The sequence below is a fragment of the Zalophus californianus genome, chromosome 16 (assembly GCF_009762305.2).
Source record: "Zalophus californianus isolate mZalCal1 chromosome 16, mZalCal1.pri.v2, whole genome shotgun sequence".
NCBI lineage: Eukaryota > Metazoa > Chordata > Mammalia > Carnivora > Otariidae > Zalophus > Zalophus californianus.
In genome coordinates, this window is record NC_045610.1 from 31163284 (window position 1) to 31184839 (window position 21556).

At 35.6% G+C, this 21556-nt stretch overlaps 1 protein-coding gene across 6 annotated transcripts in view; it reads right to left on the reverse strand.

The window, feature by feature from the left end:
* The window catches only part of STXBP4 (syntaxin binding protein 4), a 228133-nt gene that overhangs the window by 105633 nt on the left and 100944 nt on the right, over positions 1-21556 (reverse strand). For all 6 annotated transcript variants that reach the window (XM_027568028.1, XM_027568027.2, XM_027568031.2 and 3 more), the window contains 3 exons: positions 14438-14554; positions 13885-13934; positions 11678-11811 (listed from right to left, as the gene is read on the reverse strand). In XM_027568028.1, the coding sequence (XP_027423829.1) occupies positions 11678-11811; positions 13885-13934; positions 14438-14554 (301 nt within the window). The remainder of the gene's footprint in view (positions 1-11677; positions 11812-13884; positions 13935-14437; positions 14555-21556) is intronic.

Here is a 21556-nt window from a genome sequence, read left to right on the forward strand (position 1 = left end):
TCTATTTCTTTCTTTTTTTTTAAGATTTTATTTATTTATTTGACAGAGAGAGAGACAGAGAGAGAGGGAACACAAGCAGGGGGAGTGGGAGAGGGGGAAGCAGGCTTCCCACGGAGCAGGGAGCCCAACGTGGGGCTTGATCCCAGGACCCTGGGATCATGACCTGAGCCGAAGGCAGACGCTTAACGAACTGAGCCACCCAGGCGCCCCAGCTGATGTCTATTTCTATATATAAGTGGATATTGCTATATATTAGATTCATTCATATGGATGGGCATTTATTTCTATTTAATAAATTCCCAGAAATGAAACTGAAGGGTCAAAGAAAATGTACATTTTAGACTCTCAGAGACACAGACTGCTCTCTACAAGAGCTGAATTGAGTAAAATCGTCAACAGTGTATGAGTGTGTTGGGGTTTCCTTATGTATTCACTAACATTACAGGTATGTGGGCCTCTGGTGAATAAAAATGGTGCCTCATTATCTTAAACTCACTCCTAAGTAAATGACATCAAAACATATATATTAAACATTCATATATATTAAATACCTTTATTAAACAAATATTAATCACAATTATAAAATAGAAATATCTCATGAACACCTACTAGATGCCAGGTACTATTCTAAATGTTACCTAAATTTTAATAACAAGGTATTCAAGATCCCTGTTCTCAAGGAGCTCATATTTTAATAGAGGAGACAGACAGTAAACAAGTAAACAAACAAAAAATAGTGTGAAGTCCTAAGAAGAGAATAAAATATGGGAGTGAAATAGAGATCTGGAGGTAGAGAGGAAACCAACATTAAATAAACTGTTGGGGCCCCTGGCTGGCTCAGGAGGAAAAGCATGTGACTCCTGATCTCAGGGCGGTGAGTTCTAGCCCCATGCTGGGTGTAGAGATTACTTAAATAAATAAAACTCTAAAAAAGAAATAGATTGTTATGAAAGTAAATGGGCTGGGGATTGAATGATACCATAAACTGGGCTTCTTCATTCGTACTGTTCTGTTTTCTCAAACATACCAGGCACTCTCCTGCCTCAGGGCCTTTGCACTTATCTGGAGCATTCTCCTACCGGGTATCTATAAGGCTTACTCCTTCCTCATATGGGTGAAATGCCTGTGCAAGTCTAGTTTAGGGGTTTGCAGTGAACTGGTGGCTAGCTATACCCATTTCCGGGCAGTTTTAGTACTGCTATCTTCTATACAAGTTCAGCAAAGCTTCCCTCCCCAGGGGGGAAGTGCAGAATGGGGAGGAAGGGAGTTAAAATAGCCATTCACTCAATAAATCCAGTTCCGGGAAAAAGAAAGAAAAAAAAAAAAGACTATGACATTTGGAGAGCCCTTGAGGTTGCCAGCTAGACATAAACTTTATTGTTTCAAACTTCATAGCCATGAAATAAATTTGAGCTGAAGCTGGGCTTCTTTACTGCTCCTTTAAAGAATGAAATGTTACTTGGCAATTGTTTTTAGGCATCTTAAGAAACTTGGTTTCTTACATGTTCTCAGTGGAGTAATTTAATAATGATAGATTACATAAATCGACATGAGTAGAAATCTTTCACCACCTTCTAAGGTTTCCAGCTCTCAAAAAAAAAAAAAAAAGGAAAAAAAAAAAGAAAAAGGTGGGGTGGGGAGAGAATAGTTTATATCGGACTAGGTTGCAGGGACAAAATAAAATACTCTTATTACACACTGACAATGAATGATGAAGGTTATAATGATGAAGATGATGATATATATTGAGCACCTACCAGATGGGAGCCACTTTATAAACATTATCTTTAATCAGCTAGCCTCTTCAGATATATTAGTTTTAATCCTCTAAACAACCCTATGAGTTGGTGATATCTCCAATTTCATAGATGAAGAAAATGAGACCCAGGGAGATAACAGAACCCCAAAAGCATAAATCTATTAGGTGGTAGGGCTGGAATTTGAACCCTGTAGCATATGGTCTTTTTAATAATATTCTGCCCTTCTACAAGTAAAAATGAATCTGTCTTTTTAATAAAGATATCATTTAGGGTGTAAACAACTATTTTTTATGTAAAAACTAAAGGCAATTTCACAAATGATACTTCATTTTATCCTGTGATATAATGAGCTATAATGCTCCTTTCCATTTCATAAATGGAGCAAAAGTGAGGTTGAGGAATTTACCTAAGGTTTAAAAAATCTTGTCCTAGATGCAGGTTTTCTCACTCTCAATGCTCTCTCTCTATCCTACTTGAACTTTAACTCTCATTAGCATTTGGTGGTTATAAAAGAAACGAGAAACACAAATAGCACTGTATAGTCCCAAGAGCTAATCATTTTTTAGTCTAATTGGTAATGTTGGTAGAATAAGTTCATAAAGTCACACGTTTAAAAAATACTATTAAAGATTCAGTTCTTGACTCTATCTTCAGTTTCAAGATCTTTATCAAGGCACATTTATTATTCCTTCTGTATGCATTATTTTGTAAATGGTTTCAAAGAGAGCTTTTATTTTTTTACTCTAAGTTTTCTATAATGCTTAAAAATTCTTTTTACTTTTAAAAAGGAATCTTTAAATTTCAGAATTAACAAATGCTCACTCTAAAAAAAGAAAAAAATCAAACAATATAAAAGTTTCTAATCATAATAATAATAATAATAATAAAACCAGATATTTTCCCAGTCTGACCTCCTGAGAAAAACATTGCTATCAACGAGTTAGGTTGGAATCTATACCTGTCTGGAAGTTACTAAAGCTCCTTAAGCCTTGTTGCTTTATTCTGAATATTTTTTATTTGATTCTATTTATTTATTTATTTATTTGTTATGTTATTCTGAATATTTGTAAATCATGAAAATTAGTTAAGCTGAGGTAAATTTTGGTTATTGATTCTAATTAAAATAAAAGCTGAGGTAAATTTTGGTCATTGATTCTAATTAAAATAAAAAATGACTCTAATAAAACAATCTTATATTTATACAGTGCTTTATATTTACAAAGCATTTTTATACTAGTTCACTCAATTCTTGAAAAAACCTTAGGAAGACTGTATCCCCACTTTCCAGGCAGGAAGCCAAGACTCCAAGAGGTCATCGTAACTTATCAAATCTAAGATACCACTGAGAATACCACATCTCACCATTTTATATGCTCAAAAAAAAAAAAAAAAAGGCACCAATTCAGTTGTGACATAATGACTTAACCGGACTCCTGTGAGACTCACAGGACTGAATATTAGAAGACCCGAGTCAGGGGGCTGGCATTGCCCTTTCCAAGCGTGTGACCAAAGTAAACCATTTAAGTTCTCTGAGCCTTGATCTTTTCATATCTTTTAAATTAGAAAACAATAATGCCTATCTCACAGGACATATGGATGCAAAATAGTACTTTCAAGCTATCTATGGCATTGTTATCTTTAAATAGGTTTATCTGGAGTAGTAATAGTAATACTCTCCCGTTAAAGGCAGGAACTCCTGGATCTACCCCCAACTGGCTTATCATATTAAATAATTATGAAAGCCATTACTGACACGACAGCTACTGCCACTATCTCTCTTGAGATGAGCTGTTAATACTCTGTCCTCATATGAACTCCGGAGAACACCTATTTCATTAACCCGAAAGAACGTATTCCGTTTGGATGAGGACATTTTCAGGCCTCGAGGGAAAGTGTTTCTTTCTGGCATCATCTGCATTTTGCTTGTCGGGTTATAGGATTGACACATGAGCCCTACGGTAGACACTCTTATTACTGCAGTCAGTTCTAACTGTGAAGGAACTGGAGTTCCATTTTTTTTTGGAAGAGAGATAGTGTACTATATACTCAAACATCAGTGCCTTCTGGAAGTTTTGAAGGAGTCCTTGTATTTTTTTTTTCTACCTTTGTGTTGGAAATCATTCTACGTTCCCATGTTAGTACGAAGGTATGTAGGCCTTTACCTGAATAAGTCCTAGATATTGTACATTCTGCAATCCCCTTGACAACTCTATGCCTGCCGGGTGGGAGGAATTAAGTCTCGTTCATCTGGACATGTGTTCATAGCTTCCAGCTGCTGGCAACATAACTGATTAAAGCATGGATCTGAAATACTTCCCTGGAAATGGTCTTCTAGGAAGATGCCTATCATGTGGTAGCTCTGGGACTGATTCACACTAGATATTTTTTGTGTATGTTAAATACTGGAAATACGGTGGCTTTCTGATTTTTATGACTGGCAACCTGTACTACGTTTGCCTCCTATGTACCGACAGAAAACAGTAGATAGTTATTATGGATTTGATGTTATTATATAACGTTAGCACTTCAATTCTCAGGAATTTGTTTAATGAAAAAGGCAAATACCCAAGAGTTAATTAATGTGCAGAAGGAGCAATAGGAAAACATGTGATAGTCAAAGATCCAAGATGACAACAGACAATTGCTTTGTGCATCTGGATTTCTGGTTACTCACTGACCCAGTATGCACATGAATATCAAGTTTAAATACAAATACTCAATTTCAGGTGTTCCAAAATGTGATACACACTGATGAATGACTAAATCTCTTTTTAAAAATGGTTATTTGTTCCTTGCTACTCAAACCTAGCCCAAGCTACTATCCTGTTCCACATCAATCACTGCAATAACCAACCAAGAATTCCTGCTTTCTTCACTCTTGCTACTCCTATGGCCCAGTTTCAAACAAATGCCTGAATCATCTTTTAAAATGTAGATCAGATCAGGTTTTTTTCTCCTGCTTAAAACCATCAGTGGCTCCTATGACACTCAAAATAAAATCCAAACTCCTTAGAATGGTGTTCAAAGCCCTTTGTGGTCTTGCTCCTCTCTACATCTCCACCCTTAGCTCATGCTTACTCGTCTGTTCACTCCTACGTATCAGAAACCCAGGCTTTCTTCTGTCTTTCCAATATGTCAAGATTGCTCCTACCTCAAGGCTTTAGTACTTGGCCAGAAAACCCTTCCCACAGATTTTCTCCCGGCTGAAACTTGGCTCAAAAGTCACCTCTTCAAAGAGGCTTAGCATTCCCATTCATACATCATCTGGTTTTATTGTATGTGTAACAGTCATCGCTGTCTGGAATTATTTACTTACTTGCTAACTCGTTTGTCCAATTCTGCCCTTACAATGCACCTAAGCAGCCTGACAGCAAGGACTCTGTAAGCTAGTACCCCACTGCCTAGGTCAGGGTCTGGCCGATTGCAGATACTCAATAAATAGTTCATGAAGGAATGAAGTAATAAATCTAAATGGTTACCTTTTCTTACGTGAGGTATTTCTCACTTTTTTCCCCCTGGAAATAAAATTGTACCAGGAAAGAAATTACTTATTTTTCTTGAAGCTAACAATAATTTGCTCATGTAAAGCAAAATTAAATACCCCAAGCAGTTTCCTTTCCAGAGATCACCCGAGATTACATTTGATATATTTTCTTAATGGAACATCACAGCAGTGACCTACTTTCAAACTGCAACAGTACAAGAGAATATGTGAGTTCATGCTTTTCCTTGAATGGTGTGACAACACCAGTATTTACAATGGGTATTATCTAGCTCTGAATGATCAAACCACCAGAAAACAGGTTCACCTCACTACAAAAACAGGTGAAATGGCATCAGTCACATAAACTATCCCCTTATACTTGGAACAATCTGCCCCAATTCTAGGAGAGAAAAGATAAATAAATAAATAGCAATGATAACTTTATGAAGAAGGAAATACTATAATGCCCATTCTAAACAGGATAGCTGATTTTCACCAAAAATATATGGCTTTTCCTTTGATAAACTCATGTTAATTAATAAAAATGTGTGCTGGAGAAATAAGCAGTGATGATAGTTTGAGACCTAGAATAAGTACAACGAGAAGATGCTATATCAAGTCTGACTTCTGGATCTAAAAGGAAAAAAAAATTATAAAATCCTTCAAATGTGCAGTATAACATTTCCCCTTTTTCTCATAAAACCTTTTCCCATCTGCCTAAATAACTTCTAATTAGCTTCAGAATTTAAAGACAAAAAGCAGCTATTACTGACATTCTAATTTTAAAGTTAAAATACTGCTAGTTTTTGACAGGAACACCTGAATTGATGCAGGAAGCTCGAATAGACAAATATATGTAATCACATGGTCATTGTTTGGTAGGGGTAAATTTCACCTTTGTTTTCAACTGGTTGAGGGAAATTTACGTGATTAGTCAACCAATTTGTAACAGTCAAACATCCGTATTTCTGCTACTAAAAGAAGTGCTGTGATGTAAATATATATGCATTTTTATGCACATTGCTTATTATTTTCTTTGCAAAACACCGACAGGTGGGATTATTGGGTTAAAATATATGACCACTAAATATTATTTTAACTTTCAAAAACACTTTTCAAATAGATATTTTAAAAGCTCTTGATATATACTGCAAAACTGATTCCCAGGAATGTTGTGCCAAATTATATTCCCACCTGTAGTGGATGAGAATATTTACTTTCAACTTTAATTAGTGGTAGGCCCAGATGGCTCTTAAATTGGATGGATTTTTTTTTTTTAATGCCTAATATGTAACTTAAGAAAATAAAGTATATTTTCCACGGGAAGATTCCTGCTCCCTGCTTCCTTTGCTCAGGCATCATTTGGGTTCTCGTGGGTGTAGGAACCTTGGCTCCAGCTGCTTATCTCAATCCCGTGAATCTCTGAAGCTTAAGGGCTCACTTATCATTACAGTTTTACCCTCTGTTCTTGGTGCAGAGAGACGTGCATTTCTTGGTTTTCATCGTTTAAATACACAAACATAATTTTAAATGTCATTTCTAAGTGTAGGAGCAGAATGGGGAGGTTTTGGCATGAGATCACTCTGCCATCTTGGTAGATGGTAGTCTATTCTGAATCTTGACAGCTCTATTTTCTTGCTTTAATACTGTGGACTTTTTCATGATCATATACTGGTATGCTTATGTATATATATTTGTTTAAAAGATCTTGAATGAAATGTGTGTGTATATATATATATACACATAATACATAACACACATAAGAAATATAACACACAGGTGTGTGTATATATGTGTGTGTGTGTTATATATTTCTCTTTATAAAAGCTTGAATGTAGAGAACTCTCTACTCAGAATTGGTTTTTGATCTTTGAAAGGATGCGTGGACCCCCTGGTTGCACTGCATTCAACCAAGTTGTGGTGGGTGCTACCCTCTCGAAGCTCTGGCTGGGAGCTTGCCAGTGTGCACTTGTGTTGTGAGTATAAGGATGATGCAGCAATCTGAGGGGAGTGAGAGGTGAGTTGGGACCAGAGGTGGCTATAAAGAGCAGCATGGCATTTGGTGCAGAAGCCACTGTCCCAGGCTCCCTTTCCTAGGTGCCCCAGTGCATGTCAGAGGTAAAGTGGCTCTATGCTGCCTAAAGGACCAAGCCCCAGTTGGCCTTCTGCTTGATACATCCTGAGGAGTTAAAAAATGCCACTGACTCACCAAGATAAAAAAAGAAAAAGAGTCCGTTTACCCCCTCACCAGTCTTTGGCTTTATTCATTACCCCTTCAAGTTAGAATGCATTAAAGGCTTGGGGAGCCTGGGTGGCTCAGTGGGTTAAACATCTGCCTTCGGCTCAGGTCATGATCCCAGGGTCCTGGGATCGAGCTCCACATCGGGCTCCCTGCTTGGCGGGAAGCCTGCTTCTCCCTCTCACACTCCACCCCTGCCTATGTTCCCTCTCTCTCTCTGTCAAATAAATAAAATCTTTAAAAAAAAATAGAATGCATTAAGGGCTGTCCTCCTGCCAGAGTGACCTCCAATTATTCCCATAATTGCCACTGTTGTTCAGCAGGGGGACTAACAAGTTGGCCATTCATGCTGTCATTGTATGTCCTACCTGCCCTATTGAAAACTTTTTGAGATTTGCCTGTAAACTGCTAGTGCTTTTAAAGATTTTTACTCTATTTTTACATTCCATTTATCATTTCCATGGGAATCTTTTTTTTTTTTAAGATTTTTATTTATTTATTTGACAGAGAGAGACACAGCAAGAAAGGGAACACAAGCAGGGGAAGTGGGAGAAGGAGAAACAGGCTTCCCGCTGAGCAGGAAGCCAGATGCGGGGCTCGATCCCAGGATATTGGGATCATGACCTGAGCCGAAGGCAGACACTTAACGACTGAGCCATCCAGGTGCCCCTTTCCATGGGAATCTTGAAGGAAGGTAGATGCTTGTGCTTGTGCTGCCAATTTACCAGGAAGTCAATAAATTCTTATTAAAGACCTCCTATGGACTATCTGGCCAGATATTATTTTATTATGCATTTTAAAAATAGAACTGCTTCTTCCTGCTTTTGTTACAGAATTATTTTGTCAATCTAGATGTCAACCAAAGACTGCAGTTCAAAACAAGTAGCTATTTCAAATAAAGATTACAATAAAACATTACGATATCGACCATGTAAATATTGATGGAGATGGACATAAGCTCCTCCAAGGGTTTGAATACTGATCGAAAATGTCTATTTGTCTACATAACATTTCAGTGGAGGCAGTATAATGGAACATACCATAGTTTTGTTATAGTTAGCAATAAACAACTGAAAGATAAGATGCTGATTCAGACATTTAACCACGGTTTCCTGTGATGGTTAGGTTCTAACTCAAAGTTGAAAATAAATGTTACATATTAAGAAAAGCTCTCATCTACCCTATTTTCAAATGAATCCACATTGAAAGACGATTTAGACAACAATTACTTAATACTTAGCACAGAGAAAATCTGCATTTAAATGAACTGCTTTAAATAATAATGTGGTACCAGCATCAGCAGCACCGCAGCACCGGCAACAGTAATGTCCATTTATGGAACATCTTCCACTACCAGGTGCTTAGTTAGCTACTTTACAAGTATCTCAATTTGATTCCCCAATCCTGCCACTTCAGATATTATGAACTCCATGTTTTCTTTCTTTTTTTTTTTTTTAAAGATTTTATTTATTTATTCACGAGAGACGGAGAGAGAGAGAGAGAGAGAGAAGCAGAGAGAGAAGCAGGCTCCCAAGGAGCAGGGAGCCCGATGCGGGACTTGATCCCAGGACCCTGGGATCATGACCTGAGCCGAAGGCAGACGCTTAACCATCTGCGCCACCCAGGCGCCCTCCACTTTTCCTTTTTTTTAAAGATTTTATTTATTTATTTGACAGAGAGAGACACAGCGAGAGAGGGAACACAAGCAGGGGGAGTGGGAGAGGGAGAAGCAGGCTTCCTGCCGAGCAGGGAGCCCGATGTGGGGCTCGATCTCAGGACCCTGGGATCATGACCTGAGCTGAAGGCAGACACTTAACAACCGAGCCATCCAGGTGCCCCCTGAACTCCACTTTTAATATGAGGAAAGAGAACCAGAGATTAAGTAATTTGCCCACTTAAGTCAGATGGCTAATTGTGATGCTCCCTGGGGCACCTCCAGGGATCATCAGGGGTTCAGTAGAGCACTGTTTCCGTGGGTTCAAACTGCTCCTCCAGGCTGCCTCTAGGATTCACATACTTTTCCACTGCTAGAGGTATCCTGATGAGAGCTGGATGGCCAGGTTTGCAAGGCTGTAGAAAGCATTCATGTTCTCTGTGATCCTACTTCTAGGTTAAGTTGGGATTTATAAACACCCCGAAGATGGATGCAAATGTGTATAATTGCCCATGTCTGGGAACAGGGCTTTTGTGAGATTTCAGTGGAGGCCACCATCCAAAAAAGGTTCAGAATTGTCTCCTAGATATTCCCCAGAGACTGGTTTTAAGCTATAACACCCAAGAAATCTGATTCTCATTTCTGAGGAAATCCCAGAGTGTCCTCATTCTAAGAAGAAAGTAGAGGCAATTACCCAAGAGAAAATTCCAAACTGTTACTTGAGATAAGCAGACAGTCACACCAAAGGAAATGAGGTTAGAGACTGTAGCTGAATTATCTACCTCATGGTAGTGATTTTCTGCTTTTCATTATATATAGAAAAAAGCTACTGCATAAAGAGAAAGAAAAACGAGCTGAGTTTATCTGAATTATCAAACATAAAAAGACAGGTCATAAAAATTATAAAAGTACTGAGAAAATGTGCCAATATTAGCAATTATATTTCTAAATAAAAAGATAACGTAGTTTGCTAGTCTAAACAGCAGACTAGGTACAATCTATGACAGATAAAAAGTGCAGATGGAATTTTTCACTTTTCTTCCAAAGAAGTTCTGCTGAATTTCAAATATTTTCTTTGAATAATCATGTATGACAAATGTAAAGGTTAATGTTAGCAAGGTAATTAAAATTAATGATGGCAACGTCCGCTGGGCTATGTGTGTGTGTGTGTGTGTGCAGGTGTTTCCCTCACTGTTCCTACCCTCACTTAAAAATGCCTAATATATAAAATTCTGAGTATACATATAATACATTAGAACTGATTATTTTCATCTACCCTGAAACCTACAGAATTTCTTTACATAGTTCTTATAGGGTTTTTGAAATGTAATTTGATTTTTTAAATGTAATATATTATACAAAATTAAGAAAAAAAAACACCTCACTGCAGAAATTGAACAGATACCATTAGAGGCATGGTTTCCAATCCTCTTTCTGTAACACAGTTTTGAAGTAAAAAGTTACCCCCAAAGGGTCTTTGAATATTATTCTCTACAAAGCCAAACCATTTCACTACCCAGGATCTGACTCAAAACTTACTTGGATACTTTGTTAACACAGAATTTCATTTGTACTTCTCCACATTTATATTTATAGATATTTACTATCTGGTCCCCAGCATAGGGAAGACTGAGAGTGGCAAACCAGGGAGAGTGGAATGAGAGATGCCAGCACAAAGACAACCAGCAGATGGACTGACATCAAGGGGACAGACAGAAGAACAGAGAAAAAGGGAGTCCAAATCCATGAAGAGGCAAAAGTGCTGGGAGACAGGAGGAGGGAAGGACGGAAACATCCAATCATTTAAGCTCTCCCCAAGGGTCTCCCTGTCTGCTGGGCTGTTGGAAGTTACTCAGCCAGTTGCCCTGCTTCTCTTTCTAGCCCTGTGCTGACTCTGGGGGTGTCCAGCGACAGATCATGCAGTTCTTTTAAGAGAGGTATTCTCTTGGCCCTGGCTTAGGAGTAAATGCCTGAGCCAGCAGCTCTGATGAGGAGGGAACTGCTTTAGCTATTCCACGGCCCTTAATTAATTACCGTGCCTACTGCCCAAGGGTCTGTTCCTAGTTTTCCCTGCCTGCGATCCTGGAAGTTTTCTCATGGTTCTACTTAACTCACTGTTTCAGCAGTTTTGTCATTCATCTTTATTGTGTTTTGGGGTCTTTTGCTCAGCTGGGCTGTACCTTCAGTTTTATTCCATCTGTTATATATTATTCAAAAATTCCTCAATGTGGGTTCTAACCTTTCACGTTTCCAGTGTTGTTGTGGATTTATTTTTCTATTTATTCTTCCATTCAAGAGACTTTGGATGGAAGTAGAGTTAAAAACATGTCTTAAGCAGCCAACTTCTCTTCGAAGCCATTTCAGGCACTTAAAGTAAATATTCTCCCCCTAAAATTAGTGTATTTATCGATTAGCTATTAATTTTACTGTAGGCAAACCAACACATTTAACAAAACTAAACTGTCAAGCTTGAAATTTCCTTTTGTTCTATTAAATACATTACTAAAAAAAAAAAAAGTGAAAAATTGCATAAAACTTACAATCCATGTCAAGTATGGCCCGAACAGATTTAACAAGTTGCTTAGATTCAAGAGCCAGCGTTGCTGGGATATTACGTCCATTCCTTCCCAGTGGTGTAAGGGAAGTCTGAGAAGCTAACATAGCTCTTCTTTCACTGTGAGGGCAATAACATAAAGTTGAACTTATCATACAATAAATAACATCTATCTTGGCTTAATGTGAATTCTTATGTACAAAAATATTTGTATTTCTGGGAATAGTGTATTCTTACAGCCATAAAATGAAGTAATCACAAAACATTTGTTTTCGGTTCTTTATTATGTAACAAAGACATATTTAAAGAATTAGATTGACCTCATAATAAGGAGGAATAAATCATTTGTTGGGCTTATTTTGTGAGTGCTCATGTTATGCTAACAAGATGTAGCCTTTTATTTAGTTTTGTAAAAATTCAAATGAAGCACTTAAACATAAATTTATTAAATGGACATTTACTATTACTTCTTATAATATTAAATATAAATTTGATATGTATATTTGCTCCTGAAATTACCTTTTTTGAATTTTGTTTGAACTAAAATGATCTCTTAAGCTCTTCCATTTGTTGTCCCCTAAATCTAAAACAGCCTAGAGCATTTATATCACTTTGTGAAGATGCAAATGTCACCTGAAATGAATGTGCTCTGGTGTAATTTAAAATGCAAGGTTTTACTGGAAAAAAACCATTACATTGAAACTTTTACTTGAAAAGAGACAATTTTAAACTGATAACGAAAACATTATTATTTGTAATCCATCTTCATAAGCATGATGGTATTAATTCACAAGGAGAAACTAAAGCATCAATTCTCAAATTCAAATACAGGGCCTTTATTCTGTGTTGAATGACCAAGGCCAAAATTTATTACAGAAGATATAGTATGATAAAAAGACTGAACCAGATTTTCCTAGAGTTTAAGTTTCCAAGATGTGGTGAAAAGTTGCTTAATGTAGTTTTTCAAGGTAACCCCTTTTCCATGAACCAGGTTCTGGCTTTTAAATAGTCATTTTTAACCTTTATTTTTAATACCAAAACTTCTGATTTATTATTCAAGGGCACAATGAAACCTAGAGGGTGGGAATGGGGGACACACAACCACACAAGGGGAATCTGGTTGCTGAGTATTTTAAATTCTTACTGAAAATATTATCACAAAAGTCACATAATTATCTTACATCATCAGTAGCATGGATAGCAATAAAATGTCAGATCTTTCATTAGAATAAAGCATTACAATGAGTTTGAAAGTGTACTACTATCACATAACGTATAGAATGATCAAATTACTATGTTGTATACCTGAAACTAACAGAATATTGTGTGACAACTACATTTCAATAATAAAATTATTTTTAAAGTGTACTACCATAGACATTCTTCTAAAGTAAAAAAAAAAAGCCATGTGGAACCCTAAAATATAATAAAATACAATGAATCATCTTCATTTATTAAACTGCTGTTTTCATAGTAAAGGGCAGAGTTTTCCTGTTTCTGCAAGAGTGTATTGCTAGAAGTAGAAATACATTGCTAACAGCAGCTATTCTACGATGAGGGAAAAAACTGCTTTGAAAATGTATAAGCAGGAAACTTTCTTTTGTCTTTCATTATGTATCAAAATGACCATAAACTTGCAGTCTGAAATACATAAATGTTATTAGTAAGTTTGTAGCTCTTAGTAAGAAACTTTAAATTTGAAACAAACTGAATAATAACAAAACCAAGGTGTATCCTCCAAATGTATTCCTTTTATTTGTGTCTACTGAACGTTGAAAATGAAAGAAACTGATTGCATGAACATGTTTTATAAAATTCTGTTTGCCATAACAACTGATCTGCTGGCTTGAGACTGACCTTTCAAGTAATTTTTATTCATACACAGGATGCTTAGAAACTTCAAGGTAATCCCATCTTTACAGAACTCCTGACAAAAATGAGATAGGTGATTCCTACCCTCAATTTTAGAGTACTAGGTTACAGTGACTGGCTACCCTCCAGGGATTTCTCTTACAGAGATGGGGTCAAAAACAGCATGTCCTTGTATCTCTTTCCACAAAATAGGGGGAAAAAAAGCATCCGGTAGGAGTTATGTAGCATCTTAAGGCTATTTAAGAGATTTTAGTATTTTAATCACAATTACCAAATGAAAAATGTAATCATACTCTACAGAAAACACTTAAATATTCCTACCTTAAATTTGATAAAGGAGAAGAATTATCAGAAAATAATTCTTGAATAGTCTAGAGACAAACAAAACAGTAAAGGAGATTGTAAGTTTGATATTTTTAAGATGTCTTTTCTTACTTAACTAATATTTATAACCTCCCCCCTCCTCCCACTCCCAATTGATTAAAAGGTGTTTCTGTTACATGAGGGAAAAAAATGAATTACATTGACATGGAACTATACTCAGATGTGTAATAGCTATGGGAACATTTCTTTATAGGGTAATTATTTATCAAATAATGTTTATACAGTATTAAGAGTTTTGAGAAAGTATTCATTGAAACATAGCATATATTTGGGATCATGTTATCCTATCTCAATTATTTCTCTTAACAATCTATTGGTTAGCTGGTCTTTTCATTATCTATGCAATTTTAAACCTGACTATAGGTTAGCATTGCTATTTTGAGCCAGAGAATGTTTCATTAGTCACCAAATACTAGGACATTTATCTATATGTCAGTCATCTACAGATTTCTTAAAAATGGACATAAAATAATATAATGGGAAAATTTACCTCTACAAAATGAAGAAGCTTTTCAGTGGATGCCTCCAAAGTTTTTCGAGCCATTTCCGATTTTCGCAATTGGCAGTCGAGTACTGTAATTCTCTTTCTTAACTCTTGAAAACCTTCCTGGACAGAGGTATCAAAAGGAAGGTCTTACTCATTTCTTTGATTTTTACATCAGTGGCTCCTATTTGCAGTTTTTATTAACTGATATCCAACATTACCATATTATTTGTTTTCTCTTACCGTATGTATCTTCTAATTTGGGTAGGCATTTAACTAATTGCATATTTAAAAGTTAAACTGCACAGAGATGTTGCAAATTTTATGAGATAAGCTGTATATGACTTTGTTGATTCTTATAGCAAAATACATTTAAATTGAGTATATGATTTTTTTTTTTTTTACAATATGGCTTGCCAGCTGCGGACAGAAATTGCTACCAGTGGGGTACAACAAAAATTGCTGAAGATGTACATATATTTAATGTAATATGATGCAAATATGATCCAATGTAAAGCTGAGCTGGCAGGGAAGTAAAGCGTTCCCATGGACAGTAAAGGAATTCCATGAAGACAAACAACAACAATGCTGGCTAAACTCACTCATAAGAGTACAGTGCAGCATAATTTGTTCTGAGGTTCTAATGGGTGAATTAGAAAGAAACAAACCTTACAGAAGTAAATACATGATTTTGATTTTGGTTCTGGCAAGTGGGTTAAAAAAAGTCTCCCCTATAACTTCTAATCACAAGCCCCCACTCATGAAGGTTTGAGGGCATAATTTGTATTACCCATGTATCCTGTAAATTTATAAGCTGAAATTTAAGTTTAAAACAGTCCCTGAATGGTAGAAGCAAACACAAAACTTCTGTGGAGGGATATTTTCTAAACTCAGATCCCAAAGAATTCATACATATAATGTGTCAAAAGAACATGACCTCAGGAAATAAGCTACCATGAATAAAAGTCAGCTGAAGGAAACAAATCACAGGATCAGACCTATAAAGACAAGAGATACTGGAGTGATAAGATACAGACTATACTGTTTAATGTTTTAAAAATTAGGGAGGAATTTAAAACATAACAAAGGGAAAAGAAACTATAAAAATAGATCTACATGACATAAAAGAATCAATCTTAAAAATAAAAATATAATCAAAATTAAATTAAAAACTAATTCATGGGTTTAATATCTAATTAGATATAGTTGAAAAGAGAATGGGTAAACTGGAAGGCAGAGGTAAAGAAGGTTCTCATAATGCAGCAGAAAAATAAAAATGGAAAATATAAAAGAAGGGAGAAGAGGTAAGGAGAATATAACTAGATGAAGATCTGGCATACACCCCATGTGAATTACCCATGAGGGTTCAGAAAGAATGAAGAAGAAACTGCTCAGTATAACAGTTTGGGGTATTTCCGAAATAACAAGACACCGTTCCTCAGATCAGGAAGCTCAGTGAAGCTCAAACAACATAAATAAAAATAAGTCAACACAAGAGTCATAGTCAAATGCTGAACATTGAAAATAAAAAGATCTTAAAATCATCTAGAAAGAAACAACGTATTGCAAACAAATAACAGATTGACTGCTGATATCACAACCATGAAATAAACACTGAAAGGAATTAAATGTCAACTTACATTAAAAGTAGCAAAAATGTATTTCAAGAGCAAAAGTTCAATAAAGATGTTTTCAGACAAACAAAACTGAAGAGAATTTGTTACCAACAGATCCTCATTAAATACATTTCTAAAACATGTACTTCAGGAAGGAAATAATTTTAGCAAGAAGGTCTGAGATGCAAAAAGAATGCTGAACTTAGAAAATGGTAAACATGGGCATCTATTTAAACAAAGGTTGACAGCACAAAATAAATTGTAATAGTGTCTAACTTATGGTGTTAAAAGTCAAGAAAGAACTAAAATACTGACAAAAATAGAAATTAAGTAGGACAGGATGATAGGATTTATGTTCTAAAGTGCTTATAATATTTAGAAGAAGGGGAAAGCTAGTGATTAGTTTTATAATTTAAGCTAAAATAGAATGTTAAAATTTCTAAGATAATCATTAAAAATTAGAAATAGAGCGCATACCGTCTAAAATAGAAGGAAATAAATGGAATGGGAATTGGGGAACATAGGAGAAATCTGAACCAATTAAAAAAAAAAAACAGGCAAGAAATGACAACTAAAAAAACAACCAAAAAACAGAGGACACATAAGATGCATAAATTAAAAGAGGGTGTAAATGAAGCCAAGAGCATTAGCAAATAAAAAAGTATAAATGGAAAGATCTTTCCAATTAAAGATAAAAAATTAGTAAGATAAGGAAAAGATTCAGTTATATGTTGTTTACCACATATACAATTAAAACATAAGGACACTGAAGAGTTAAAAGTAAAAGAAAGGAAAACACACACAGGTAAATACCAAAAGAAAGCTGTTGTAACTATTTTAATATCAATCAAAAATAAATATTAAGGGGAAAAGAAGATTGCTAAATTGAAAAGTCACAACATTCCATAAAGGATGATAATGTAATTCTAAGCTTGTATGCTGCTAAAAATATTACTTCAAAATATATAAATTAAAAAAAATGGGAGATTTTAATGCATTCCTCTGACAAGGAAATTAAGATGATTAAAGAAGAACTGAACTCCACAATTAATGACCCTGATCTAGTAGATTATAGAAAAATGATACATCAAAAAACTGCAGAATTTTTTTCAAGCTCACTTTGAACATGTGCAAACACTAGCCATACAGTAAACCGTAAAGCAGCCATCAACAAATTTTAGAGTTATTATGCTATAGACTAGATTCTCTGGTCACGATGCAACTAACCTTTCTGTGCCTCATTGGTGTTTATTAATAAAGACTCAATCATAAATATGTAAATTTTTCCCCAATTAATCTATATATTTAATGCATTTTCAGTAAAAATCCCAATAGTTTTTTTTTTCCCTTTTGGTTGAATTTATAAGCCAAGTCTAAAATATATATAAGAGATCAAAGGGTCATGCAGCCAACATACTTCTAAAAAAAAGAACTAGGCAGGGTGATCAGATATCAAGACTTACTGTAAAAGATAGAGTAAGATATATTATTGGCATGAATATACAAATAGACCAATGAAAGAGAATAGAGGGCCCTCAGGAAGATAGACACACATGCAATCTTGATTTATGACAGAGCTGATTTGTAGATCAATTAAGAAAGAAGAGACTTTTGAATAAATAGTGCTGGGATAGTTGGTCATTCACTTAGAATAAAGAAATAATAATATGGATACCCACCCCCACATAACACCACAAAACCAATGACAGAAGGATCAAAACTTTACAATTTCTATTTTTTTAAAGATTTTGTTTATTATTTGAGAGAGAGACAGAGAGAGCATATGCAGGAGTCAAGGGGAGGGGCAGAGGGAGGAGACTCCCCACTGAGCAGGGTGCTAACACAGGGCTCAATCCTGGGACCCTGACATCATGACCTGAGCTGAAGACAGACAGTTAACCAACTGAGCCACCCAGGCACCTCCAAAACTTTAAAACTTTCAGAGGCAAATATCAAAGAATATCTTTGGGAATGGAAGACCTTCTAAAAAGACACATGAGGGAAAGGACTGGTAAGTTCGACTATATGAAAATCAATGTTTATTTTACCATTGGGTGAAAAGCAAGCCATAAATTTCAGAAAAGACTTCAATAACATATAACTGAATATAGGGTTAGCAACTGGAACATATGTACAATCCCTAATATCAATATGAAAAGAATAACCCAATGGAAAAAATGGTTGAAGTAACGAAGAGGCATTTCACAAAGAAACACAAATGCCTAACAAGTACATAAATATATGCGCAACTGGCTATCTGGGCCAGAGGTACCCTGGTTTATAGCATTTGGGGGTGTAAATAACTCCACCATGTCTGATTGAAGCTACCAACCTGATGTCGCTGAATATGCAGTTAAGAAGAGATGCACACAATCCCCCATTGTGAGCCAGTGCCCGCTGGTCCCAGCACACCAATGGCTCCAAGTCAGGGAAAAACCAAATGAAATCCAAATGAAACCCAATGAGATTTACTTATCGCACCTACCAGATTTATATAAATTAAAAGTAAATGAAAACAGTGTCAGCAAGGGTGTGGGGTGAATAGTATCTCTCATTCACTACTGGTGGAAGTAAAAATTGGTTCAAAAACTTTCAAAAACAATTAGGCATTACCTAGTAAAATTGATTGATCATCGTTCAGTCTAGCAGTTCCACCCTAAGATATGAACCCAAGACAAACTGTTATGCATGCAGAGCATGATACATGTACAAAAGTGTTTTTTAGCAACATCGTTCCTAATAAAGAAAACAGAAACAATTGGACTGTTCATCAAAGACAGGATGGGCAAATATACTGTAGTATATCCATTTAAGGGAGTACAAAAGAGTGATGAGAATACATGAACTGGCTATAAATTTCAAATAGATGAATTGCAAAAATAAAAGGTTCAGTGAAAAAAGCAAGTAGGAAGAATACATGCAGGACATTTCTATTTATATAAAGTTGATAAACAGGCAAGATTCAACAATATTTATTTTTATTTTTTTTTAAAGATTTTATTTATTTATTTGACAGAGAGAGACAGTGAGAGAGGGAACACAAGCAGGGGGAGCGGGAGAGGGAGAAGCAGGCTTCCCGCTGAGCAGGGAGCCCGATGCGGGGCTTGATCCCAGGACGCTGGGATCATGACCTGAGCCGAAGGCAGACGCTTAACGACTGAGCCACCCAGGTGCCCCAGCAATATTTATTTTTAAGAGATATAAAGATATGTGGTAAAATTATCAAGAAAATGATTAATACTAAATCTAGGAAAGTGGTTACTTCTGAGCGTGAGGGAGGGGAATGCAACTGGGGAGGGACACTGGATCTTCAAAGGTGTTGGTAATGTTTTATTTCCTAAGCTGGGGGTAAACAGAAAAAACAAAAATAAAAAAGGTAAGTAAGTATAGAGATGAGATAAGGGAAAACTTAGTGAAAAATAAAAACATTGTTAGAAAAAGAATCTGTGTCTTAAAAATGAATATTTGAATCTGAGTTCTCTAATATCTTCATCAATGTCTCTTGAAGCAATCTCAAATAACTGAAAAAAAAGTTTCCTTTTCTTTCTCCACTGGCATTAAGTTTGGGAAATGTTGAGATGCTCTCGTCTAATATTTTTTCTTTAGAAAATAAACAAACAGAGATGCCTGGGTGGCTCCGTCAGTCAAGTGTCTGCCTTTCGCTTGGGTTGTGATCCCAGGGTCCTGGGATCAAGTCCCACATTGGTCTCCTTGCTCAGCGGGGAGCCTGCTTCTCCTTTCTGCCCCGCTGCTCCCCAAGCTTGTGCTCTCTCTCTCTCTCTGACAAAGAAATAAATAAAATCTTAAAAAAAAAACAAACCAAAAACAGGGCGCCTGGGTGGCTCAGTCGTTAAGCGTTTGTCTTTGGCTCAGGTTGTGATCCCAGGGTCCTGGGATCGAGCCCTGTGTCAGGCTCCCCGCTCAGTGGGAAGCCTGCTTCTCCTTCTCCCACTCCCCCTGCTTGTGTTCCCTCTCTTGTTGTGTCTCTCTCTGTCAAATAAATAAATAAAAATCTTAAAAAAAAAAGAAAAGAAAAATAAACAAACAAAAGATTGCTTTTTCAGAGATAGGATAAGGGCTTAGCTTAGAATCTTATTAGGAGGAATGGCATGAGCCACCATTATGCTAAAAAAGAGAAAAACTGAATTAATTATATTGCCAGACAACTTAGGACAAAAATGTGTCTCAGCTAGGAGCTGGGACAGAGAATTGCAAATAAACTATGCTTTACAAAAAAAAAAAAAGAATAAATTCATGAGAACTCTGAATATTACTTAGAAAGTATTTTTAAAGACTGTTGATTATCCCTCCAAAAGTACATAGAGTTTATAAAACAGTACTTTAAAAATTTTTTTAATTTATTTTTTTTGGAATTTCATTAATTTCATTTTATTCATTTATTTATTTTTAGTGTTTCATCTATTCATTAGTTGTGTATAATACTCAGTACTCATCCCAACATTGCAGCAACCTTTTTTCAGGACATGTTTCCAAAGGCAAGGAAACAAAAGCAAAACTGAACTTTTGGGACTTCATCAAGATAAAAAGTTTTGCACAGCAAAGGAAACAGTACTTTTGATATTTTGATAATTCCCATTATTTTCAGAATCATGTTAAAGTTACTCACATGAAATAAGCATATATCTCTGATTTCAGAATGTAAATACTGGGCCAAAAATAAATGTAGATAAAAATATGTAATATTTTTAAGTATTGCTGCCTTTTCAAGTAATACAATTTTCCCTTGGCCTGTATATTATCAAAGGGTGACAAGAATATCAGCTTTCTTTTGGAATTGGTTTAAATGGGCAGATGTGAGAAATGTTAGTGACTCTTAAGAGCTGACCAAAGAAAATTTCAGATTTTCTTCTGTATTTTGCTTTTCTAAAACTGGTTTCATTTCCATCTGTTGTATTTAAGGTATTTAACTGTTTTATACTTATATAAAGAGACATAAAGTGTTCAAATTTGCTTTATGTTTTCTTGAAAGTTGACTGGATTAGAGACATAAATACCTATTCTAAGTGAACTCGTTAAAAGTTATAAAATATGTATTTCAATTTACTTAATTTTCTACCTCAGTGAAATAAAAATGTATATGTCTATTATAGTTTTTGAAGACCTTTCAATGAATATAGTATGTATTATGTTATAAAAAAAAATCACAAACTAAAAAATTTCACATAAAAAAGATCACATTGCCTTCTGAACAGCATTTGGTCTTTTGCCATTGAAATTAGAGCCTATTAAATTCAAACTCAGTTTCTTTCTATTAACTATCTTGGGCCCTGGGCAAAAATTATTTAACATTCACACTTCCTTGAGTGCTGTAATCAAAGAGCAAAACCCATCCCTAGACTCCCCTCCTCTCATCCCCACCAGGCAAATTAGCAAGTTTAGGAACAAAAGGAGAAAACCAATGTAATCAATTAAATGTTAAATAGTTCCAGGACTTAATGCCTGAGCTGTACAATGTTGACCAATGACCCAAATAAATATGGGGCACATG